This window comes from Microtus pennsylvanicus, chromosome 1 (assembly GCF_037038515.1).
Source record: "Microtus pennsylvanicus isolate mMicPen1 chromosome 1, mMicPen1.hap1, whole genome shotgun sequence".
NCBI lineage: Eukaryota > Metazoa > Chordata > Mammalia > Rodentia > Cricetidae > Microtus > Microtus pennsylvanicus.
In genome coordinates this window covers 221020794-221047548 of record NC_134579.1, presented here as the reverse complement: position 1 = coordinate 221047548, position 26755 = coordinate 221020794, and the positions used below count along the sequence as shown (strand labels likewise).

General features: G+C 35.6%; 1 protein-coding gene across 2 annotated transcripts in view; it reads left to right on the top strand.

Moving 5' to 3' along the window:
• Positions 1-26755, top strand: part of Lnpep (leucyl and cystinyl aminopeptidase) — an 89931-nt gene that overhangs the window by 42036 nt on the left and 21140 nt on the right. For both annotated transcript variants that reach the window (XM_075951829.1, XM_075951838.1), the window contains exons 2-11: positions 1361-2201; positions 7980-8118; positions 9259-9390; positions 14342-14462; positions 15270-15424; positions 17752-17865; positions 19264-19395; positions 22660-22791; positions 25764-25924; positions 26139-26227. In XM_075951829.1, the coding sequence (XP_075807944.1) occupies positions 1361-2201; positions 7980-8118; positions 9259-9390; positions 14342-14462; positions 15270-15424; positions 17752-17865; positions 19264-19395; positions 22660-22791; positions 25764-25924; positions 26139-26227 (2016 nt within the window). The remainder of the gene's footprint in view (positions 1-1360; positions 2202-7979; positions 8119-9258; positions 9391-14341; positions 14463-15269; positions 15425-17751; positions 17866-19263; positions 19396-22659; positions 22792-25763; positions 25925-26138; positions 26228-26755) is intronic.

Here is a 26755-nt window from a genome sequence, read left to right as displayed (position 1 = left end):
TTAAAATTTGAAATAATTTTTTTAAGAATCTGGGCTCAAATATCAATTATATAAGTAAATATTTATATGGCTTTAATATTAAATCAGTCCATTTTTGTTTGTTTTTTCATGTCTTAATTTTTGCTGCTTATAGAACTGTTGTGATGATTAGAAATGTTAGTTGTAAAGTGCCTTGTGAGAACAAGTTAAACATGATTTCAATTTGATGAACCTTGAAATCTCTTACAAGATGTAATTTTTTAAATACAAAATATTGACTGTCCCATGTAGTATTTTTTTTTTACCCCTTTGCTTCTTGAGACCTTTCTCCTAAGTGATTCTTGATAAATGGATCAAATGGTCCCACCACTTCCCTGACTCAGGATATGCTGGCACTCGTGGTGCTTGCTCTGTGTGTAAGGGTGGGAAAAGTTGTCCTTGTGAAAGCTACAAAAGGTGAAAAAGCAGGTTTTGAACTGTTTGATCTGTTTTCCAAGCTTTTTGTCCATGTTTACTGTTTCTCACCCATCAAAATTTTCTAAGTAATTTTCTTCTATCAGTTTACTGTGGCGCAGAAACATCCTGAGGGAAACAATAGCCCATGCTCTTGAGAAGCCATCTTTTAAGCCTAGAAGTAGACGGACCCATTTCTAATTTGTCCAAGGGAGAGTGGAACTCAGGAAGGAGACCCACATAGGCCTTATAACATGGATTGCAGTATTCTGCCAAGAATTCCAGACCCTAGAAGAAAGGCATTGACTACAGTTCTTTGGGCTCTACTCAGTCCTAACTGTTTAAAAACAGACACAGGCAGAGATGGCCAGAGTAACATCCTCTAATATCAAGCCTAGAACCCAGAGTATTAGGTAGGACAGTATTAAAGACTGTACTATAAAATCACAGCTGTTTAAAAAAATTACTATACTTTCCTTATTAAAAGAAAAACTCAAGTAAAATATCACACACCAAAATTAGCCAGGCCTCAAATCTGTATAGATCTCAGTAAGCTGCTATATAGCTATAGTTGCCATTCTTTTTCACTATCAGATACATTTTTATGCACTTAGTGACCACTAACAATGAAAAAAATCTGTGACAGAAAAACAATTAGCTTTATACCTTCTTTCTTTAATATTAACCATATGCTTGTTTTTTGTTTTGTTTTTATTTTTTGGCTCATGAATATAGTATACTTTTTTATGCATGCTTGAGTTTTTAATGAACAACTCTAGACTGTAAAGCCTCTATTTAATTCTAATAGATTTAAGGTAGAAATAAGTCTTAGTGATTAAAAAAACTTACTAAATTTGGTGTTTCTAAGAAACATTGTATTATGAGCTCTCCCCCACTTCTGTCTTATTTTTATGTCTTAATTTTGTAGATCGACTTCAACTTCCAAGGAATATGATTGAAAACAGCATGTTTGAAGAAGAACCAGACGTTGTAGATTTAGCCAAAGAACCTTGTTTACATCCTCTGGAACCTGATGAAGTGGAATATGAGCCCCGGGGTTCGAGGCTCTTGGTGAGAGGTCTTGGTGAACATGAGATGGATGAGGACGAAGAGGATTATGAGTCATCTGCGAAGCTGCTGGGCATGTCCTTCATGAACAGAAGCTCAGGCCTTCGAAACAGTGCAACGGGCTACAGGCAGAATCCAGACGGGACTTGTTCAGTACCCTCTGCCAGGACCTTAGTGCTCTGTGTTTTTGTCATTGTGGTTGCTGTCTCTGTAATCATGGTGATTTATCTACTGCCTAGATGTACCTTTACCAAAGAAGGCTGCCAGAAAAGAAACCAGTCAACAGGCCTAATTCAGCCAATTGCTACAAATGGGAAATTGTTTCCTTGGGCACAAATTAGGCTTCCCACTGCCATTATGCCTCAGCGCTATGAACTTAACCTACATCCAAACCTAACCTCAATGACATTCAGGGGTTCTGTGACAATTTCACTTCAGGCTCTTCAAGCCACATGGAATATCGTTCTCCATAGCACAGGACATAATATTTCAAGAGTGACATTTATGTCAGCAGTTTCAAGTCAAGAAAAACAAGTTGAACTCCTGGAATATCCGTATCATGAACAAATCGCCATTGTTGCCCCTGAAGCCCTTCTAGCAGGTCACAATTATACCTTGAAGATAGAATATTCAGCAAATATATCTAACTCTTATTATGGGTTTTATGGCATCACCTACACAGATAAAAGTAATGAGAAAAAGTATGTAAACCTCCTAAATGGTTTTTGTTCTGTGTCCTTCTGCATGTAACTTCTGCAGTGCAGATCCTTTTGCCCACACCATAAATGTTTTTACATGTTTTTAAATTTAGTAAGTTATGTGTAATATGTAAAAATATACTATTCTTTTAGGTAGAACTTGGAGTGAGATTTGAGGTGGAAGAGAGTAGGAGTGTGGTAGAAGGGGTGAGAGATTATATTCTCTATCCTCACAAACTAACAAACTTTTCTTGAGCTTTTCTGTTTTATGAGATGAGTAGTGTCATCCTTCCCCGAAACTGCAGGCAGAAATTTTAGGAGGTACTTAATGAGTTGGAAAAAGAAGGTATGAAATGTGGCATACATACATTATTCTTAGTTTACTCATTAACTGGTTTACTTTTTAAATTGCCAGTTTGACTGTGGAATCTTTAAAAGTGTAGGAAAGAATCATAACTCAAAAAGAAAAAAAATACACAATATAAGAGTATTCCATAGCTTAGTTGAATTATACTCTGTTGTTTAATCTTCATATTCATACCATAGATGGGTTTTCTGAAAGATGTAGTATATATTACTATGGAATATTCACAAACAATGATAATGTCATCTCTCCTCTGTGCACAAGACTATTTATATGTCCTTTATGTTAGTAGAGCATAGTTACATAATGCACTCATAATACTTGGTAAACTAGTTTAAGAACTATTGACCCTGGCCAGTTGACTAATATATATTAATATATTGTTGTTGTTTTGTTCAGTGTTTTAGAGTTTTTATTTTCAATTTATTGAAAGAAAAGATATTTTTTAAAAATATTTTATTGTTTTTATTGAGCTATACATTTTCTATATTCCCCTCTCTTCCTCCCCTCCACTTCTACCCTCTACCATGACCCCCACATTGCTGATTTACTCAGGAGATCTTGTCTTTTACACCTTCCTCTGTAGATCCTTGTATGTCTCTCATAGGGTCCTCTTTGTTGTCTAGTTTCTCTAGGGTTGTGGACTATAGGCTGTTTTTTTTTTTTTGTTTTATGTCTAAAAGCCACTTATTAGTGAATACATATTATATTTGTCTTTCTGGGTTAAATATATATATATAAAATATTTTTTCATATTTGTATACAAATATGAAAAAATATTTTATATATATATTTATTATGTATACAATATTCTGTCTGTGTGTATGCCTGCAATCCAGAAGAGGGCACCAGACCCCATTACAGACAGATGGTTGTGAGCTACCATGTGGTTGCTAGAAACCGAACTCAGAACCTTTGGAAGAGCAGGCAGTGCTCTTAACCTCTGAGCCATCTCTCCAGCCCCGAAAAAATATTTTTAAAAGAGTAATTTTACTAATTGAAAACAAAAAGAACGTGTTAGTTCTTTTTTTTCCCCCACACAAGAGATATGTTTAATTTGCTATAGAATGGATGTTTCTTTCTTAGCTTTTGTCAAACAATAGAGAAAAAAAATTTTCTTTCTCAGTTATCCAAAAACACTCAAGTACTAAGTAGGGTTGGTTTTTTTGTTTGTTTGTTTGTTTATTTTTTTGGTACAAGTCTGCAACTCTCTTTTGGGTATTAAGAATTATCAAAAGCTGCTTCAATTTTCTTTTCATATCAAATTGTGCATCTGCTTTTCACATATATTTGAGGATTTTATACTGGTAGTTAGAATTTGAAACATGGTTATATTTTAGTGACCTCTACTTAATTTTAATGTCAGATTAATGACATTTTTTCTTTTATATATAATTTTAAAATGAATAGAAAGCTATCCATATCTTTCAGTTGTTGAATGATTATCTAAAATTGAGCACAAATTTGAGATTGTAATGGTAGCCTTGTAGTTGTTAGCTTTAGTTATTGGTTTGTAATCTCTGTTATCCCTAGGAAATACAGTATTTTGCTCCCTATTTGCAGTGTACATTTTGTATGTAGAATTATATATATATATATATACATATATGGATTGATAGACATACAAACAGACAGACACACCATGCACATTATAAGACAGTGACTTAATAATTGCAAACAGAACTCTAAGACAAGCTCCAGAGCTATCTCATCTAATTAGATTATTTCTATGGAATCTTTGGGCCTATTGGTACATAATGGGAAGAATGAATGCTGTGTAGTGGAATCCAGTGATTTTTAGTATAAGCATGTGTAAATTATTGACATGAGCTGAATTGAGTTATGGTACATGTTAGAAAAATGTGGGACTTGAAACTAAGAAATAGAGAATTTAAAATGGTATTTTAAACTGGTTTGGAAAAAACAGAATCTAAGTTTATTTATCTGCTTGTTAGTAACAGTGAAGGCCCCACATGATTGTCTATCTTGATAGAGGATAAAAGTTTCATTCTTTCCTTCAGGATGTCTGAAAACTATTAATCCTACAAAATTTTGTGTGGGTGTGTGTCTTACAATTTTGCTGGAGACTTTTATACTACCCCCATTATAATTAGAATAATTATTTAAACTGAGAAGATAATTAGAGAGATGCATTTCTTGTTGCTTAGAAGACAGATTTTCTCATCATTATACCACCAACACTCATGTTGCCTGGAAAATCATAATGTCTGATGCTTTGAATAGACATTGCTTGTGGTCAGGAAATTACCTACTTTCCACACTGTTATAAATGTAGAGCGTGTGCCTGTTTTTATCTCTGCACTTGTTTTCATTAGCAGAGGTGATCATGCTAGCTTTGGTGTACAGTTCTTTCACACTGCTTATTTCTCACAGTTTGAAGATCTGCATTATCTGGCCTTTGTTTTTTCTCATAGCCCATACTCTATTATGCTGAACTCTGAATTTCCTAAAATTAAGGATAACTGTAGCCAATACTTGTTGGGAACTAAAACACTATAAACTGCTTAGAGCATTTTATGTTTCTTTAGTCTTCTGCCTTCCCTTGTCAAACTCACTAAGAAATACTAAAATATTCATAATAGCCCAGGACAAGGGTACATATAGTAATAGTCTGGCAGAGAGGAAACACAAACCCATGTTTCTTAACCACTGAATTGAACTGCTTCCCCGGTTCACACTTCTTTTCTTTGCATGTTATTTTTACCAGTGCTAAGGATTCTCCTACTCAACTCCCAGCTAATTCCTGTCTTCAAATTGGCTTGAGAAAATGCTGTAACAAGTTTTTCTGAAAGCAGACATAGTCACAAGAAAGAATAGGCATCTTGTATTCAGAATAGAGAATACATTGTGTCTTCAGAAAGCAGCATTCTCAGAGAAGTTTGAGTGAGATAGTTATTACATTGCTTGAACAATAATTAAAAATTTTTTTGTTTGTTTTATTTTTGCTTGGTTTGGTTTTTCTTAGAATGTTAGGATATATAATTAATGTTAGGATATATATATATGTATATACATATATATGTATATATAGAGAGAGAGAAAGAGAGAGACAGGGAGACAGAGAGAGAGAGTCAGGCGTGATGGAATGTACTTGCATTCTTAGCACTTGGGAGGTAGAGGCAGGAGGATCAGAATTTCAATACAGAATACAGGTGTTATGTGTGTGTACATGTGTATGTACATATGTATGTACATATGTATGTACATATGTATGAGGCCAATTTGGGATATTTACCACCTGTCTCAGCCGAGCAGTAGTGGCTCACACTTTTAATCCCAGCATTTGGGAGGCAGAGGCAGGTGGATCTCTGAGAGTTTGAGGCCAGCTTGGTCCATAGAGTGAGTTCCAGGATAGCCAAGGCTACACAGAGAAACCGTTTCTCAAAAAACAAAAGACTCTCTCAAGCAAAGAGAAGAATGTTATGATGTAATTTTTATTCTTAAATAGACCTTCTAATGTGAATAATAGGGATAAAATTGAACTTTATCCCATTCCTTTTACTAGGTAAAAACGTTGGCCATAAAAAAATGTTGGCATGGGGATTGGAAAGATGGCTCAGAGCTTAAGAGCACTGGCAGCTCTTCCAGAGGTACTGAGTTCAAGTCCCAGCAACCACATGGTGGCGTACAACCATCCACAAATGGGATATAGGGTCTCCTCTTCTGTCAAGCAGGAATATATGCAGGCAGAACACTTATACATAATAAAAAGTTTTTAAAAACAACAGAAAAAGAAATGTTGGCATGGTTATTACATGAAGTTAGCGCTGCCTTTTCTGGGCCCATTCTTATCAGGAAAGACGGTAATGATTTAAGTGTGGAAAGTGTTGTAGTTTCCTAGAACTAGTAATAAGCATCTGTATAGAACCTCCTATGTAGTATACAGATGTGAATTAGTAATAAGCATCTGTATAGAACCTCCTATGTAGTATACAGATGTGAATTAGTAATAAGCATCTGTATAGAACCTCCTATGTAGTATACAGATGTGAATTAGTAATAAGCATCTGTATAGAACCTCCTATGTAGTATACAGATGTGAATTAGTAATAAGCATCTGTATAGAACCTCCTATGTAGTATACAGATGTGAATTAGTAATAAGCATCTGTATAGAACCTCCTATGTAGTATACAGATGTGAATTAGTAATAAGCATCTGTATAGAACCTCCTATGCAGTATACAGATGTGAATTAGTAATAATCATCTGTATAGAACCTCCTATGTAGTATACAGATGTGAATTAGTAATAAGTATCTATATAGAACCACCTATGCAGTATACAGATGTTTTGTTTTTGTAGCGTTTTACTGGATTCTGACTAAACTCTGGGCTTGGTGCAGGGAATCCTGTCTAAATATAACATATGATAAAAAACTGAGATATAAGTTGCAGACTTGACAGAGTCATATGGCTAATAAATGTGGGCTCCAAATCCAGTTTTCTCTTTTCTGCTTATCTTCTAAAAGTGAAGTCTAAGGACTGAAATTAGAGGGTGCCGTGAGGGTGCCTGTGGCTGCTATATCAGCTGGTACAAGAGAGGTACACTTGCCCTGATACTCTGCATGGTCTTCCACATGGGGATCAGCTTTTCTTCCTTGATTAGAAATCTACCATTAACTCATGCTTATTTTTGTGCTTTTCACATGACCAATAATCCAGTTTGTTTGTATGTATTGTAGTCTTCACTGCTGCTGTTGTGGTGTGGAAGGGAGCACATCCTTTCTGTTCATCCTTGAAAAGAAAAAGGAGGGCTGGAGAGATGGCTCAGAGGTTAAGAGCACTGACTGCTCTTCCAGAGGTCCTGAGTTCAATTCCCAGCAACCACATGGTGGCTCACAGCCATCTGTAATGAGATCTTGTGCCTTCTTCTGGCCAACAAGCATACAGACAGACAGAACACTATACATAATAAATAAATAAACCTTTTTAAAAAAAGAAGAAAAGCCCTTAAGGGCTTCATGTCGAAAACTCATTTAAAAAGCTACCTTTGTGAATCCCACCACACTCCACAGCCGCCCCAGATTATAGACACATACTGCCTTTTCCCCTTATGCTGCCTTCTTTTTCAAGGGTTTTTTTTCCCCCTTCTGTACTTTATCAGGTATTTTTGGTGTTCAAGGACCAATTCAGACTTTGTACTGGTTTCTCCACAGTGTCTTTAACTCCAGCAGAATTTGTTTTATGGCAATTGATGCTCCTAATGTGCTTCCATTGTTAGGATATGATTTGAAGCCTGCTTGAAGATGCCACTCTAGACTATTGTCTCTCTTAGTTAATTGTGGGTCCTTTAAAGTCTGGAATTGTATTTGTCTTCATACCCCCTAGTACTTGGCAGGGTGCCCTGTCCAGTAGACAGTCAATAACTATTGTATTGAATTTGCGTTTACTTTTAGGTACTTTGCAGCAACTCAATTTGAACCTCTGGCAGCAAGATCTGCTTTTCCTTGTTTTGATGAGCCAGCATTTAAGGCCACATTTATCATCAAGATCACAAGGAACGAACATCATACTGCATTATCAAATATGCCTAAGGTATTGTGATATAAAGGTAAAATCTTTGGATGGACCTCTTATCCCTGAGAACAGTTGGATCCCTCTTTACTGTACTATTGGTAGGAATATTTAGATTCATATGTGTATACTTCTGAAATAGTTAAATAAAAATGGAAAAATTTGCTAGGCTAAGGAACTCTTGAGGAAGGAAAAGACTCTGCAGGATTTAGAATGTGTGAGTAGGAGTGTGAAGTGTTTTCTTGCTCTACAGAACACTATGAATTAGTACAAACCCAGGAAATTACTTGAGAAATAGTGAACTTGCTCTTCTAAGCAGTGTTGAGAGTGTGGAACTGTGATTATTCTTGGTGTTTTGGCAAATGAAACTTTGGATTGTTGTCATGTAGAAACGGACAACAAAAACGGGAGCCTTTTTATTGAGTGTTAATGGTGTGGGAGATAGTAGAGGCAACACCCAGCAGAGGAGTTTTATGCTAAACATAACTTAGGGCTCCTTTTGTGTCTACTTGAATGGCTTTGTGTGTAGCTGGGGGTGAGGAATAGCCACAGCAGGCAGGTAATGCAAGCTACCCTTATAGACAGCATGATCCATCATTGTCACAGTCCTGCTCGGAGCCAAACTCTTCACCTTAATCAGTCTCTTATAGAGGTGGGCATCTACTTGTCTGATAAACCAAGTGTAACCAGATTAATGGTTGAGAAATCCTGGGAATTGCTGGCATTTCTCATCTTCAGTCTGTTGCAGACTTCTCTAGTGACCTAACATATTTGATTCCACTAAGTTTTCCTTATGGAGCACTAGATTGTGTTAGAAGATATCTTAGCTATAGTTCCTTTATAAAGTCAGTTGTCCTAAGGTTCTGGGGTGGGGGAAGGAGTTGAGTTTTGCTACAATTTTTAAATGGAAAGACAAAACTAATGCTCCCTGTAACTTAAATATATTGAGAGCTATGTTGGGGTTTTCATGATATTCAGTGTGTCCTCTTGATCAAGGGTGGTAGAAGAAACTGAAAGAAGGGGCTTTGTTCTTTAGAAATTTATGTTGAAAGATTAAAATATGCAAGTATTATCTTCATTAATTTTTAGTTTCTCAGTATATTTGTCATTGATTGCTTTAATTACAGAACTGTCATCTTTTTTTTTTCCCTTTGGCTATAGAAGTCATCAGTCCCTGCAGAAGAAGGACTTATTCGGGATGAATTTTTTGAAAGTGTTAAAATGAGCACGTACCTGGTTGCTTTCATTGTAGGGGAGATGAGGAACCTGAGTCGGGATGTAAATGGAACCCTGGTATGTTCCTGTACTAATTCTCTGAACATCTATTTATATAGTAAGCTAGGTAGAATTAATTCTTTAATGACAATCTTTTAGATCAAATTCTGATATTTTGTAACAGAAACACTACTTTAACTTAACTGTTGTGTTTATCTAAGTTGTTCTATTACCAATAAAGACTTGGGAGTCAGATATTGGGTTGGAAACCTGATAGACCAAAGAAGCCATGGAGGAGCAATCAGCTGACCTTCTCTACACTTCCTACACCAAAAAGAAAGTCCAAAAAACCTTGCTAATCCTGTACCTCTATTGTATCCTGGATCCTCTGTATATGCTATGACTAGTCCTTGTCTACTAGTTGCTGGATTCACCCCGATTCAAAGTTAACATTATTAACACAGTCTCAGGGTCTGGATATCCCACAACACTTAACTCTTACTTATTGCCATTCATTTAATACCTGAAAATCAATAGTTTTCAAGTTTCCTATTTTATAGTAGAATAATTATAAGACAACATAATATACTAGCTTTTCTAGAACTGTACTGTAGAAAATATGATGGTCAGTAGCCTTATATAGCTCTTTAGGTTTAAACTAAAATAAAATGTCTGGAGAATCTCTGCTTGCCATACTTCAGGAGTTATAGTAGTTTGTGTGGCTATTGATTATAGTAGTATATTGGCTGTAAAAATAACATGAATACTCTTTAAAAAAAATTTAGTAGCCGGACAGTGGTGGTGCATGCCTTTAATCCCAGCACTCAGGAGGAATAGGCAGGAGGATCTCTGTGAGTCTGAGGCAAGCCTGATCTACAAGAGTGAGTTCCAGGACAGCTAGGACTGTTAAACAGAGAAACCCTGCCTCGAAAAAACCAAAAACCAAAAAAAAAAAAAAAAATTAGGTGCTGGTCTACAGATCAGCAGTGTTTCTAAGCATGTGAAAGGCTCTAGTTTCAATCCCCAAAACCAGAAGAAAAACAAGCCCTTGTTGATTTTATTCATAGAGAATGTGTACGATTGTTTAACTTAAGGGCCTAGTTTATTTCCATTTTCTCATAATTGGTGTTTTAATCAGGATATTTTGTTTTTCTTTGTCATTAGTACTCATGTGTAAATAGTTATTTGATTAGAACTTTTATTTTATAGTAGAGATTTAAACACTGATGATAGAGAAGAATTCTTTTTAAGTACCTACTTCCTATTTACTTTTCAAACCTGCCCCCAATCTGCCATGCTAGCTTGTTATTGTCTGTAGGATTACATTAAAATTTTTCATTTTGATATTTAAGACCATTCTTTACAAGCTCAACTGTACTTTCAGTTGTTTAGAGTGAATTCTTCCATCACTCCCAGTGTCACAATTTATTATCAAATAATAACACATCGCCATGTATGCTTCACACCGGGAGGAAAGTTTAAGAAAAGAGTTTCACAGATCTCTTTTGGGTGGTAGGCAGAGGCTTTTATTCATCTGTGTTAGATGGCAGAACAGTTTAACAAGAGTTTGTCTTTGGTATGAATGGAATTGGTCCTTCATAATTACTAGCTCTAATCTCTTGAAGAGACTACATCCTAATTCCCTCTACACCTCATTTTTCAGGACTAATATATTTACAGAGATGCACGGGAAATAAAATCCATTTATATGTATATATGTATTATATATTCATATAAGTACATATGCATAGGTAGAGTACACAATACGTTTTTCCATATGTAACCATATCATTTAATCTTTTGCACACTAAGAGATTTAATCTCATTTTTAGTGCTTCCTAGTAGTAAATATGTTTTTTTTTAACAGCATGAATAAACAATAGTTGTTGGAGGCTGCTTGTTCATTCCCAGCTGCCTAGACTTGAATAACCACACAGAAATTGTATTAATTAAATCACTGCTTGGCCAATCACTTAAGTGTATTGCTACCTAGTTCTTACATCTAGGATTAACCCATTTCCATTATTTTATATTTTACCATGAGGCTAGTGACCTACCAGCAAGATTCCAGCTGACAGTTCACGTCTTTTCCCTCTGGCAGCTACATGACGTCTTGCAACTCCACCTTCTTTCTCCCAGGATTCAGTTTAGGTGCACCCCTCCCCGCCCCCTCGCGCCCGCCTAGCTCTACTCTGCCCTTTCACAGGCCAAGCCAGCTTCTTTATTCATTAACCACAAAAAACAACACATATACAGAAGGACTTCCCACACCAAATAGTTTTACTATTTTTCTCCTTTTTTATTAGGAAATGGATAGGGCTGAACTTTGTAGTAGCAGGCTGTGCTAGGAACTTCATGTTTCTCTTGAGGTTTTTGTTTTGTTCTGTTTGTTTCCTTGCTTCCTGCTTCTGTGTTTATCATCGATGGGCTAGTTGAAAGAATTAATTTCATCAGTCAGATATGAGTACCAAATCTGGCATGTAGCATTTAACTAGAGCCCTCAATTGTACTATCAATATAATTTTAATTTATTCACAAACATGTTTTTGTTCAAAACTTCTAAAGTAATTTAAGTCATGTTAAGTTTCCTGTTGTGATGAAACACCATAACCAAAGAAACTTGGAGAGGAAAGGGTTTGTTTGGCTTATACTTCCATAGCATTGCTCATCATTGAAGGAAGTCAGGACAGGAACTCAGAAAAGGCAGGATCCTGGAAATGGAAGGTAATGAAGAAGCCGTGGAGGGGTGCTGCTTACTAACTTGTTTCTATGGCCTTGTTCCGCCTGTTTTCTTATATAACCTAGGGATAGCACTACCCACCATGAACTGGGCCCTCCCCTATCAATCTTTAATTAATAAAATGACCTAAAACTGGATCTTGTGGCAGCATTTACACAATTGAGGTTCCCTTCTTTCAGATGACTCTAGCTTGTGTCAAGTTGACATTAAACTAAACAGGACATATCCCAAGTGTCTTTCAATCATCCTGGTACACTTTGCCCATTTGATATAATTTCCTTCTAGTTCATCTAATCGGTCATTAAGATTTTATTGTTACTTTAATCCTCCCCTCTTAACTGCCCCATTAATTGTATGTGTGTGTGTGTGTGTGTGTGTGTGTGTGTGTGTATGTCAATAAAGAGACATATATAAAACATATTAACAATACATTATTGTTAAAATAATAAAATTTCAGAGCCCATAAATTTGATTAGTGGGAGGAACATAGGAAGGGTTGGAGAAAGAAGAGACTCAATATATTCTTTATGTTACAAATTCTTGCTTTCTGTAATGTGTTCAGTTAACCTGTTTTGGAAAGGCAATGTGTCCTTTAGATCCTACAGGCCATGTTATTACTTCACATAGTTCTGCTTTTGTTAGCTAATTTTTGTTTTTATTACTTTAAGGCACAGACAGGTTAAACCTACCAGATCCTCTATTTTTCAGTTGTAAAGAACCCTTTGCTCTATATAAGTAGGGATCTCCATATTTGTAGTTATAGAAATCTCTTAAATGGTCTTAGTAGTAGATGACAAGGAAGCATTTAGGCTTTAAGGCTTTAATATAGCTATTAAGGCCTAGTTGCCAGTAGACTTTCATTTTACTGTGACTAAGATATTTTTTTCTTTAATCTTTTTATTAAGTTTCAACCCAGAGCCTTAGGCTTTTTAACATACTTCTGTACCACAGAACTGTACCCCAAATCACCATATAGTAGTAATTAGTGTTCTCTTACGCAACCCAAACTGTTGTTTAAGGCAGGTTGTTGTTTAGTGAAGACCTGTAATATTACTTACTCAAGATGCTAAGGTAGGAGAATCACAGGTTCAAGATGTGCCTGAGCTACAAAATGAGTTCAGACTGAGCCTGGAGAACTTACTTAGATCCTGTGTCCAAATAAAAAGTAGAAAGAGGCCTGGGGACATAGCTTGAGTGGTAGAGGGGTAGCCTAATATGCACATAGCCGTATTTTAAATCCTTCAGGCCACAAAATGGCACACAAAAAAAATCATTTCTACTTAGATAGATTGTTCTTGTTCCACTGTTTTATTATTATTTTAGAATGAGGTTGATATAAATATAATGAAGAGATGATGTATATGTATTAAAAAGTTAAAAGCACATGTTCTTTCCCTTTTTTTCTTTTCTGTTTTTTCTTTTCTTTCTTTTAAGACATAGTTTCTCTATGTAGCCTTGGCCGTCCTGGAACTGTCTCTATAGACTAGGCTGCACTTTTTTTTTCTTTAAGGAAAAGAAAAGAATTAGAGAGTAAGAAAAAAAATCAAACTACCCCTTCTCCTAATAGTGTTCTAGGATTGAGAATAATTTCTTCCCTTGGTCAAATTTCAGTTTCTTTAATAATCATATCATGTGTACTTAAACTTTTCATTTGTCTACCAAATGGTAGGTAGAAGGCATAGGTATTTAAGCAACCTGTGTGCTTTTTTGTATTTGCTTTTTCATGAGTGTGTACTCTGAAGTGAATGAGCAAGGTAAGACCTGAATTATAGTGAGGGTGTCTGATGATAGGAATTTTTTTTTAATATTACATGATCCGTAAAAGCAAGCCAACACCTGAGGTTAGTATTTGTTTACTAATATGTATTTAGTGCCTACTGGAGTACAGGCATGATAATAGGTGCCAAAAGGATTAATACCTTAGTTTGTGCTGCAGATAACTCATCATGGCTGTAGTCCATAAATAAGAGCATTTCTGTGTCATGGGAGTGTAAGACTGTAAAATTAGATAGGGTAGTGCATATAGTTTGCTCTGAGATGTAACACAGTTTATTTGAGATATTGGGAAAACTTTTAAAAGAATTAAAACACCAGGTAATTCTTTTGTGTGGATATGGATATAGATGACTTGTTCTGTGTGGATTGGAAGAATTATAAGCAAGAGTTTCTACCTAAAAGATCTCATATAGTATGCACTTCTTGAATTTGCTGGTCCTAACAGTGCCCAGCTGAATGTCATGGCATTTTAATTTTACCTATCTTTACATTATGGATTATGTTTCTCTTTAGGTTTCTATATATGCTGTACCAGAAAAGATTGATCAAGTTCACCATGCCTTGGACACAACCGTAAAGCTCCTTGAATTTTATCAAAATTACTTTGAAATTCAATACCCACTTAAGAAATTGGGTAAGCTATTAATTATAGTGTTTTTGATTTTTAGTGCAATTTGTAATGAAGATTTGCTTCACAAATGATTTTTTATAAAAAGTTTTTGTCAAAATTATTGGTTTTTTTTGTTTGGTTTGTTTTTTGTTTTTGTTTTTGTTTTTGTTTTTCGAGACTGGGTTTCTCTGTAGCTCTGGAGCCTGTCCTGGAACTAGCTGTTGTAGACCAGGCTGGCCTCGAACTCACAAAGCTCACAAAGATCTGCCTGTCTCTGCCTCCCAAGTGCTGGGATTAAAGGCGTGCGCCACCACCACCAAGAAACATTGTTTGTTAAGATTATGTACAATCTATAAGTTTTTTAAACTTGAACTTTAAGTTACTTATATAACTTATAAGTTTATGGGGTTGTAGGAATTTGCTTAGAGCGCCATCTGGAGTTTAACTAATTTTCAAGAAATTCCCAATTCAAATATTAAAAAGTAAATACTGGGAGCCTATGAAATCAAGATTTCTGTTCAGTGTGATGCTGGTTCTGAAGAACATAGAAGGATTTGACCTGGACTTTGTCTTCCTTACTCCAGTCTGATTCATTGTGAGGGAAATGGGCTATTTTTTTTTTCTTTGGAGACATTAGAATTGTTGATCACAAAAGGGTTTTTTCATTTCTTCCTCAGCTGACAACCAGGTACATAGCATGTAGATCTAGAAAAAGGAAGATTCTCAGTGTTAAGGATCATGGAAGATCTCATTGTCTTTACTAGGTAGAGAATCTTGACTTAGGGTGTTCCTTAGATGAGGAATTGATCTCTTCATTCTTGTTATGTGCAGATTTGGTGGCCATTCCTGACTTTGAAGCGGGAGCAATGGAAAATTGGGGCCTGCTTACGTTCCGAGAAGAGACTCTTCTGTATGACAATGCCAGTTCTTCAGTAGCAGATAGAAAACTGGTTACAAAAATCATCGCTCATGAGCTGGCACACCAGGTATTACCAACCAGTGCTCTTACAGCAAAGCCCTAGAGTTTTAGTAAACACCTCCTATGCTTTTAGTGTTGCTATTACATAGAAAATGATGCTTTTTAAATACAAGCTTAATGGCCAAGGGAAAATAATATTTGTTAGAACTTCATATTTAAGTCATTTTCACGTCCATTATCTCATCTCACAAATGTCTAAGGTGAGTGGTAATTCCATTTTACATGTATAGAAAATGAGACTCAGTCCTAAGAAATGATTTGTTTAAACTTATACAGCTATTAAATTTTACCATTAAGCCTTGAAGAATAAATGTATCTTCAGATTATCTTTTTTATTACCTCAGTGCTAGGGCCAAGCTCAGAACTTTGTATTTGTTAGACAGTACTTTACAGTTGAGCTAAATTCCCTAACCATTGAATATAATTTTTTCCTTATTAATATATATCTGCATCACATCTAGCAACCACGAGCTGCTCAATGTAACCTTACAGGATAGAATTTCTTCCCTCAGTTACACCCTTTCCCTTATTAAGTCAAAACCTTCTTACTGTGTAGCTCAGATTTCTCTTGCCTCAGCTCTTGAGTACCAGATCATAGGTGTGGGCTCTCATACTCTGACCAAATTTCTTTTTCTATTTCCTGCTATAATTGGGTTCTCAATTAATGTGGGAGAAGGAGCTCTCCCCAGTACAGAGTGAAGGAATTTGTTGTATAAGATTAAAAACAGAAAATACTTATCCATGTATATCCCCATTCCAAAAATATTATCTTTGTTGTGCCCTAGATATGAGATGCTTTTTAGTATAGGGTGTGATGGGAAGCTGTGGCGTGCCAGTACATGAAGGAAGACAGTTCACTCTGGAGGTGACTGTGTGACCCTTGTAAAAACTTGTTGGCAAGCTGATAAATGAAACTTTATTTTTCTAATCTTGTTATTTCTGGGACCATTCATTACCACTTAGAATATTTCTCTTATTTTTTCTTTTGTTTAGGGCTTTATAACTCATCTTTCTGTTAAATATATTTTTAAGATAGTATCTTAGAAAAATTAATGATTGAACTCTCAAAAGAAATTTTATTTTGTTGTAGTAATAACCTTATTTTTTGCTACTGATTTGAAATAAAACCCAAACTACACTAAAAAATTTGTATACCCTATGACCACTTTTTATTGCAAGTATTTTAAAAAGAAGTTTGTTTATTTGTATATGTGTATATGTGCCTGTATGTGTCTGTATGTGCTGTGTCTGTGTGTGTCTGTGTATGTGCGCCTGTATGTGTCTGTGTGTGTGTATGTTTGTGAATGTATGAGTATGTGGGTGCACATGTGAAGCAGAGAAGAGAGCATCAGGTGTCCTCTTCACCTCTACCTGTTCTGAGGCAGGGTCTCTTCACAAACATAAAACTCACATTTAGTGAGATTGGGAGCTCACAGACCACAGTGATTTGCCTGTTTGTACCTCCCTAGAGCTGGGATTGCAGATATTTGTGTAGAATTGCATGATGACTTGTTACATGGTTGCTGAGATCCAAACTCAGGACCTCAGAATTGCAGGGCAAGTACTAACTGCTGAGCCATCTCTCCATACCCAAAAGAGACCTAGGAAGATCTGTTTCCTTTTGCCTTCTTTTTACTACCATATGTAAGAAAGCATTTAAAGAATTCTCTGATTTCTTCTGTGTGTGTGTGTGTATGTGTGTGTGTGTGTGTGTGTGTGTGTACACATGTGCCAGGTGTGTGTATGTGTGTGTGTGTGTGTGTGTGTGTGTACACATGTGTCAGGTTTCTATAAGAATGTTACTCAAATCTTGTGTGAATTGTGTCTTGAACTCGGGTAATAGAAAAGAAGCATGAAATCCAGACCCTCTGACAATAGGAAAATCATTAGTTGTCATAGAAGATTGCACATATAATGGAAAATAATCTTACTAACTTGGTATTAAATCAGATAATTTAATTATCTAAGAAGTCTCACGTTAATGAAGCAACTTAAAATAGTCATTATCTATATAGTTTAATGCATACTGTATGTTAAAAGTTCATACACATTTTAATAAATAAATATATTCATAGTCTTTCCTGCTTCTTTTCCCATTCAGCTAAGGTAAAATGTTGATGTTTTTATTTTACTTCTAAAATAAGTTTATATAACTTTTAAAATTCTTTATTTTTTATACAGTTTGTATAACTTTTACATCTTTAATTGCTCTGGATACAGTTTATTTTAAGGTATTTTTATTTGATTATCTGTAATTAGCTTGATAGTTAATCCAGTTAAGAAATTCCTGTGAATATACATGTCATACTAGTTACCAGCTTGTCTTTCCTACAGTGGTTTGGTAATCTGGTTACAATGCAGTGGTGGAATGACCTGTGGCTAAATGAAGGCTTTGCAACTTTCATGGAGTATTTCTCCGTGGAAAAAATATTCAAAGAGCTCAACAGTGTAAGTACTGTGTTTCATTATCCTATGAGGAGGGAATAAGGAGGTTATGAGTTATTTACCATGTATTTTCTATGCATTTGAGGTAAGAAAATATTTTTAGAAAGCTATAGCCACATCTATAATTCTGGAGATTTTACAATTAGAATCACACTCTTGCTTATTGATGTAGTTCATTGAACGTTGAAATAGTTATGTGTGATCATATTTTTTTTTACTTCAGGATGAATATTTTAACTGCTACCTTTTATTTTTGAAGTATTTTTTTCTGTTTGAAGGAATTTGGATAAAGTTGGAAAATTTGTTTTGTTAAAAAACTTAAAGTATTTCTATAAAGAGAAATGAAATGAAGACTGACTTCAATATTGCTTTTCATATAGTCACGGAGTGCATCCTCCCAGCAGTTCTTAAACAGCATAGAAGATGCTAAAATAATAAATGAATGAATAAATAAATAAATTGTCCTTTCTGTGTACAAACCACGTCATCCTGTTTCAAAGACTTGAATAACATCCTCTTATAGAGAGCTATTATGCTGTGAGTTGTGTCATTAGAGTTTGGAGATATTTCCTATACTCACAGATGTTCAGACATAGTAGGCCATAATTTGACAGATATTGCTGAAATAATTCAAGCATTATTGGGCAGCTGAGGAAAAGCATGAACATGGGTCCCTCAAACTATAGGAAAACCTCCCACATAGAAATGTATTCAACCCTAAAATTCTGTGACTTGCTGTTAGACTCCCCACAGACATTATTCAGGTTCTTGAAATAATACTCTTGAGAATTCCCAGTTTGACATTTCTGTATACAGGGCTTGTTTAAAACTTAAGTAATTTTCAGTTGGAATACTAAGTAGTATTAAGTGTGCTACTTAATTACGCAATGAAATACACAGTCTCACCACTTGGGGGTGCCCAGAATGCTTAAAATTCTAATATGCGTTCTAGGGACACTTTTGGCTGAGCTATGCTTTCAGACTGAGTTGTACTTTATATAAAATAACCTTAACTAAGAATTGTGTATTATTTTAACAGAAACTCAAGGTAAGGACCAAGTTTCTGTCCTAAGTTTCAACTTTTGTTTTAAAAGTGTGCTTTAGTCTTTGTTGAATGAATATTTATCTTGGATATTCAGATTTGGAAATTCACTTTCATTAGTTGTAGATTATTAATTTTACAGTCGTGCTCTTCATTTGGAAATGCTAATTCTTATGTCCCTCAACTTTAAGTACAGTTTTAAATTTAAGGAATATTTATATACTATATTTTCAGTAGTTTATATACTAAAATTTAGTAAACCCAGAATGTCTTATCCTGTAGCAATTTTCATAATCTGTATAAATGTATAATTGCCTTTATACTGATAATGACTTCCTACCACTCAATTTTTTTACTAGTATGAAGACTTCCTAGATGCTCGATTGAAAACCATGAGGAAAGATTCCTTGAATTCATCCCATCCAATATCATCATCTGTTCAGTCTTCAGAACAAATAGAAGAGATGTTTGATTCTCTTTCCTATTTTAAGGTATTACTGTGCACAAAGAAAAGTACTTTATTTTTTTTGAGACAGGGTTTCTCTGTCCTGGAACTCACTATGTAGACCAGGCTAGCCATGAACTCAGATCTGGCTGACTCTGCCTACCAAGTGCTGGGATTAAAGAAAGGCTTGCACCACCACCACCTAGCTAAGAAATATACTTTTAATAGACTTTAAATTATTTTGTAAGTCAGCAAACAGCTTAATTTGTATTAAAAATTGAATAAATATTGTTTTGGGGGTATCCTATTATACTGTTTAAATTTTAAGCATGTCAATCTGTTTAAACTTTTGTCTTAACTTTTGTGAGTGTTTCTCTGTCTCCCTCTTAGTCACTGTGACTAGTATTCATGCAATGAAGCAGATTCTATAATTCATCTTTCAAAGTTAGTTTTATCTATTGTTCTATAAGTAGAATGTGTTCTGAGAAAAGAAGGACCTGCGCAAAGCCCTTTATTTTCTTACTCTAAATATTTTCCAGAATCAAGATCACCAAAATAATTATTCAAAAAGGTTATTTTAATAATTGACGGTTATGATTACCCTTCAGGGTGTGAAATATAAGCACCAGGTCTGTGGATGGAAAGTAGAAGCTCTGTTGGGATCTGAGCAGGTTGGAGACAGAGGAAGTATAGGACCAGTGTTACTAGAATTTATAATGTCAGAGGATAATGTTAAAACCAATTAGCCTTTTTTTTTTTCTCGATTAGCCTTTTGTGTTTGATTGCCAGATTACTTAGCTAGTAAATCCCTGTGCTAGATAGAGAAGAAAACACATTGAACATTTGAGGATAGAACCCATATTATAAAGAAGCTCAAAATTGGGTGGTAAATACATGTGGAAGAGTAAGAGAAGGTGTATGTGCTGAACTAGCATAGAGAATTTATACACGCTGAAGAGATCCTCTGAAGAAGAGATTTGAAATGTTTCTAAGAATACAAGTAACAGGGTGGGGCGTGAATGGAATAGTGTGCTCCACAGAGAAGAATCAGGAGTGCTGATGGCTGGAGCGGTGACGTTTATGCAGAGATGGGGTCAGGTAAGAAAGGAAGCATGACCCTCAGCTGCAGCAGGGCCTGAATGCCATAAGAAATCTAGGCATTTTTAATATAAGGATGACTTATTTAATCTTGATATTTAGAAAACTTAAATTGGATTCAATTTATAAAGTGGATTACAGTAGGGAGGAAACACAGTTGAGACGTGACGCAGAATGTCAGACATGCAGTGGTGAACATTCAAAATGAGTCGTCATAACAATGGGAAGAAAATAGATCTAAAAGTAAGATGAGTTTTTCAACTTGAATAACTTGGTGGGTGACAGGGTAAGGCAGAAATATTTTCCAGATTCAAGCCTTCATCAGGAAGGAAAGAAATTATAGTACTTTTAACAAAAAAATCAGCAGTTTAATTTCGTCTAAAAATATATACACTACTTTCCCTTTATCTGAAGTTTTATTTTCTGTGGCTTCAGTTACTTATTACTAACCATCCTATGAAGAATATTAAAAGGAAAAGTCCAGTAATAAGCAATTCATAAATTTTGAATGGCATGTCATTCTGAGTTATGGAAAAGTTCATGCTGTCCTGCCTTGGTACAAGTCAACCATTTCTCCAGTGCATCAGTGCTGTGTATGCCTCCTACCTGTTCATCACTAAGTACCATCTCAGTTATCAGATCAACTATGGCCAGTATCTCTTACTTTATTTATTAATGATAACAAGTAGGTAGTTGAATATGAGTCTGAAATTCAGAAGTAAATCAGGAGGCTAAAGGCCCTAGAGTTGGGAGCAATGAAAAAGCAAATGGCAGGGCACACCAAACTTTAGTCATTAGGAAGATAAGATTAGTAAAAAAAAAAAAAAAAAAAAAAAAAAGACCATGGATTGGAGATAAAGTTAGGAACACTGTCCCAAGGCTGGTTCTCTAAAGACTTTCAAGCAGAAGTGGGAAATCAATCACATTAACTTCTATCAGTGCATTGTAATAGGGCAAGTAAGGACGTGAGATTGATCTGGCACCAGAAATTCACCAGTGACCTTGGTTATGATATTGCTAGTAGAGTAGTAGTTCATCTGTGGTATAAAAGAACATGGGAAGAGAGCAAATGTTGATGACAGTAGAATTTTACTACAAATGAGAAGCAAGAACTAGTGTGATAACTACAGGAGGCATGAAATTAAGGAATGGTGAGAGTCTTTGGTGTGTGTGTGTGTGTGTGTGTGTGTGTGTGTAAGAGAATTTTTAACATTTATGTTTTGTTGATAGGAATATTATAGAGAAGAAAGTTCATCATGTAGAAAAAAGAAGGGACTATTAAGAATAAGAATGCTTAAATTTATAGAATAAATACAGAGTGAAAAGAGAGTGGAATAGCTATTAAACTTATCTATACTTATAATCTTGATAACTTGATAGTGCTACATTTTTATAACAAGTGAAATTTATTCAAACACTGTTTAATGTCTGCTGCTAGGCACTGTAGTAGGCACTATTTTCTGTAGTTGTATCTTTGAATTGTTCACCCAACTAGCCTTCAGTATAGAAGAGATAAACATAAACCAGATAAAGAAAATAATATCAATTGCAAATAGGGCAATGTGACTTCTCTCTCAATTTAGAAAAGACACCAAACAGGTAGTTGCTTCCTGGTTAGAAAAGTAATGTGTGTGAGGGGTATAGTAATGCCCGAACACTTGCAAGCCCAGCTATGGAATCTTAGTATTTGCTTGTTCCTCCATATATTCATTAGTATAGACATCCTTCAGAAGAAGAAAGATCCTGATTATTTCTGCAACATGGGAGGCTAAAATTAGAATGTAATTGCTACTACCATCAGAGAGATTTTGAAAGCTCTGCTAACTAATTGTGACTTCCTTGGTGTATGTACATAGATACAGCTAGCACTTTAAGAATTGGAGGTGGGAGATGAGATGCCATAGAAAATTTGTCATATGCTTCTACTAAAAATACACAAATCTTTATCATTTTAATAATGACATGAAAACAACGTCCACTGATAGATCCCAAAGAATGGCTGATGGTAGATGCGGTGTGCATAGGAATCTAATCCCTTTGTTAATGTTGAACATGGTTTACATCTATATATACAAGACTAATAATGTACTATAATATGTTGCATATATGAAATCATGTGTTTTAGAAATAATATATTTTCAATTTAGATTCTTGATCCTATGGCCTGCAATAGTCCTTCATTTTCTCCCCTTTTTTTTCAATTTGTGGACAGGGAGCTTCTCTCTTGTTGATGTTGAAGACTTACCTTAGTGAAGATGTGTTTCAGCATGCTATCATTCTTTACCTGCACAATCACAGTTATGCATCCATTCAAAGCGATGATCTCTGGGACAGTTTTAATGAGGTAAGTGGCCTGGATAGTTCAGTCCTGTCTGTGAACTATGAGAGGTCCTCTGTTTATATTCCTATCACACATATAAATGGTACCAATTATCACACATCCACATGGTACCAATGATAGTTATTTAAGAGAGAGAAGATAGAGCTTAGGATATAAATATTTGTTTTTAAAGTCAAGAAATGAAAATACTTCTTATTGTTACAAAAAAAAAAAAAAAGATCTGGCCATGGGTAGCTATAATCATTTTGTACCTTAATCTCCATTCCTTTTGTTGGGTAAGGAAAAATTTTCTTCTCAGTATTAATGAATACTGCATATTTTTGATACTTGATATTTGCAAAAATTTATTTTCCTATATGTTTTCTAGTTTTTCTACCTTCAGTTAATGATACTGTATGCAACCTTATGCATCTCTTGATTTGGAGGCTCGATCCCTCTCAGGAGATGATATATCACAAGATGACATCACATCAATGAGTCCCATGAGTTACATACTTCCCTTGAGTTGTTTCTCTCTTTGGAATTTGTTACACTTCTGTTTTCTAACAAGCAGTGTAATTAGGTAGAATTATTCTTCAGAGCAGTGTATGAACTCAGCATGTCTATGGTACATATGTTGACTGCACAATTCTCATAGGCTCGAGTTTGTTATTCTGATCTAAATTGGTGGTTCTTTGTGCTCTTCATGCTCTTCAAGATCACATATATAGCCGGGCGGTGGTGGCGCACGCCTTTAATCCCAGCACTCGGGAGGCAGAGGCAGGCGGATCTCTGTGAGTTCGAGACCAGCCTGGTCTACAGAGCTAGTTCCAGGACAGGCTCCAAAGCCACAGAGAAACCCTGTCTCGAAAAACCAAAAAAAAAAAAAACAAAAAAAAACAAAAAAAAAAAAAGATCACATATATATCTGAAAATCTGATAAAGTTCTTGTCATTTGCCTTAGAAAAACCACATACATGCAAGGCATCACACATAGTTTCAGAGTCTTATGGATGCTGAGTCAAGAACTCCTTTGCGTTGAATGTGCCTCATTTATTCTTTCTTGCCCACTCTGAATTGTTGGTTATTTTCTCGTGTTAAGTTTTTGCCCAGAAGATAGGACTTCCCTACTGAGTTCTGTTTGAGATAAGGAATTAATTCTTATTCCCTAACACCTGTTTCTGCATTTTTTTCTCTAATCATATGTTGGCATTTCAGTGAAGAGCTATCACTTACTTAGTTCCCATTCATACACATTTTGACATTTGGAACATATGCCTGCCTTTATCACTCACTACATATAGTGATGTTGGCTCATCCCAACCTAGTTACTATTTTTTTTTATCATTCATATGAGACTGTATACTAGTCTCTTCTTTAAAGTTTTCAAAGTACCTTGCTTTTTTTTCCCAGCCTTTGGTCCTGAAATAAATAGGTCGAAGCCATGAGAAAGATAATATTAATACCTTAATGAAAATGGAAAACATTGTTCTATACTTTTGTGCTTAAGCAGCATATGGTGCTTTAGGTCGAGCCTTCCTTGGTGATGTAATAGTGTAGGTTTTATGATGTTGTAGTGGCTTGAATTTACACCTATATGTAATCCAGAAGAGTGAGGTAAATCATAAAATTTAGCCTTCTTGCTTTAAAGAGACCACATTTTTTGTATGTGTGAATCTCTTTTTGGTCATTGGGGGTTCGTGAGCTTTACAGGGTCTAATAATATGAGACATCAGATTTTAGGTTTTGCAGAAAAGTTAATTTATTTGGGGAAAATAAGATCTATCATCATCACAAAGATTTTACTGTTGTTCTCTAAGAGACTCGGTTAAGGGACTAGAGTTTTCTGCAGCTGGCCCTCATAACCTTGTAGCTCTGCCCCAAGACTGGTTCTTTAACAGATTGACACTGGAGAAGCAGAGCAGGAGGCTTGCTGCTTCTCGGGCCTGAGTGGCCGTGCTTCCATCCTGTACTACTTCTCACCAGGTGTGGTTTGAAATAGTAGTCCTGTGGTTTGAAAGTGCACTTTCATCTTTTATGGATTCTAATGTTAAATTCTACAGGTTGGTATCGCACCTGCTACTTTTCAGCATGGTCCCGCTCATGCCTTATGAAACACTCACTTAGATTCCAAGCTAGTTTGGGTTTTATTTTTTAATTTATTTATTAAAGATTTCTGTCTCTTCCCTACCACCGCCTCTCATTTCCCTCCCCCTCCCCCAGTCAAGTCCCCCTTCCTTGTCAGCCCAAAGATCAATCAGGGTTCCCTGCCCTGTGGGAAGTCCAAGGACCACCCACCTCCATCCAGGTCTAGTAAGGTGAGCATCCAAACTGCCTAGGCTCCCCCAAAGCCAGTACGTGCAGTAGGATCAAAAACCCATTGCCATTGTTCTTGAGTTCTCAGTAGTCCTCATTGTCCACTATGTTCAGTGAGTCCGGTTTTATCCCATGCTTTTTCAGACCCAGGCCTGCTGGCCTTGGTGAGTTCCCGATAGAACATCCCCATTGTCTCTGTGTGGGTGCACCCCTCGCTGTCCTGAGTTCCTTGCTCATGCTCTCTCTCCTTCTGCTCCTGATTTGGACCTTGAGATTTCAGTCTGGTGCTCCAGTGTGGGTCTCTGTCTCTGTCTCCTTTCATCGCCTGATAAAGGTTAATATTCAGGAGGATGCCTAGATGTTTTTCTTTGGGTTCACCTTCTTATTTAGCTTCTCTAGGATCACTAATTATAGGCTCAATGTCCTTTATTTATGGCTAGAAACCAAATATGAGTGAGTACATCCCATGCTCCTCTTTTTGGGTCTGGTTTACCTCACTCAGGATAGTGTTTTCTATTTCCGTCCTTTTTTTTTTTTTTTTATGAACACTCAACTAAGCATTGATTCTGTGTGGTCTTCATGAAGTACATTAGGGAAAGAGGAAAAGGAACAGGGAAATTGAACTAAAACTTTTAAACAATTTTATCATTAAGCAAAATTAATTCTTCTTAATTTAATAGGTCACAAACAAAACACTAGATGTAAAGAAAATGATGAAAACCTGGACCCTACAGAAAGGATTCCCAATAGTGACTGTCCAGAGGAAGGGGACTGAACTCCTTCTACAACAAGAAAGATTTTTTCTAAACATGCAACCAGAAATTCAGGCTTCAGATGCCAGGTATTGCCCTCCTTTCTTCCCAGCCCATCTTGTTTCCACCTGCAGGTATAAGGATGTTAGATGTCTTATAACCATCATTCTTGTGAATCCTAATGAGGGCTTTCCTCTCTGGAAGAATTTTGGAAACTTTCAGTTAGTGTCCTAAACCATCATATCCTAAATAAATAGGTGAAGTATTAGGAAGAACTAACCCTCCAATGTTTTACTTCTGCAGCTACCTTTGGCATATTCCAATATCCTATGTCACTGATGGAAGAAACTATTCAGAATATCGATCAGTTTCACTACTGGACAAGAAATCAGGTGTGACAGTAGTTAATTTTTTCTGATAAAAAGTTACTAGTAATGTAATTTTAAAAATTTGACCATAGGACAGAAAATAGATTTTATTTTACAGTGTGTAATTCTCAGATCTAGTGTCATAAATAATTATTTAACACTTTACTACAATAAGACTGACTGTTTATATGTATAGAATTGGCTTTTAGTTGTAAGAAATTAGGTTAAGAAGTTGCAAAGAATATTTTGACAATGTTTTATTGTTAAGTACTGCATAAATATTTTATGTTTTAAAATAAGTAAAAGAACCAAGCATTTGCATTAAGTGTTATTATCTACTTTCAAGTCCTAGTCTGGGGCCAGTGCATTTAACAGGCATTTTATAGATTATTTATATGCATGATAAAGGTTGATTTATAACTTAGATTTACAGTAAATGCTCATTACAACATATCCTGTAGACATGTAAGTAGCCGGACTTTCTTTGGACCACCAGCTCCCAAATAATGACATTGAGACTTCTTATTAATTATGAAAGCTTGGCTTTAGCTT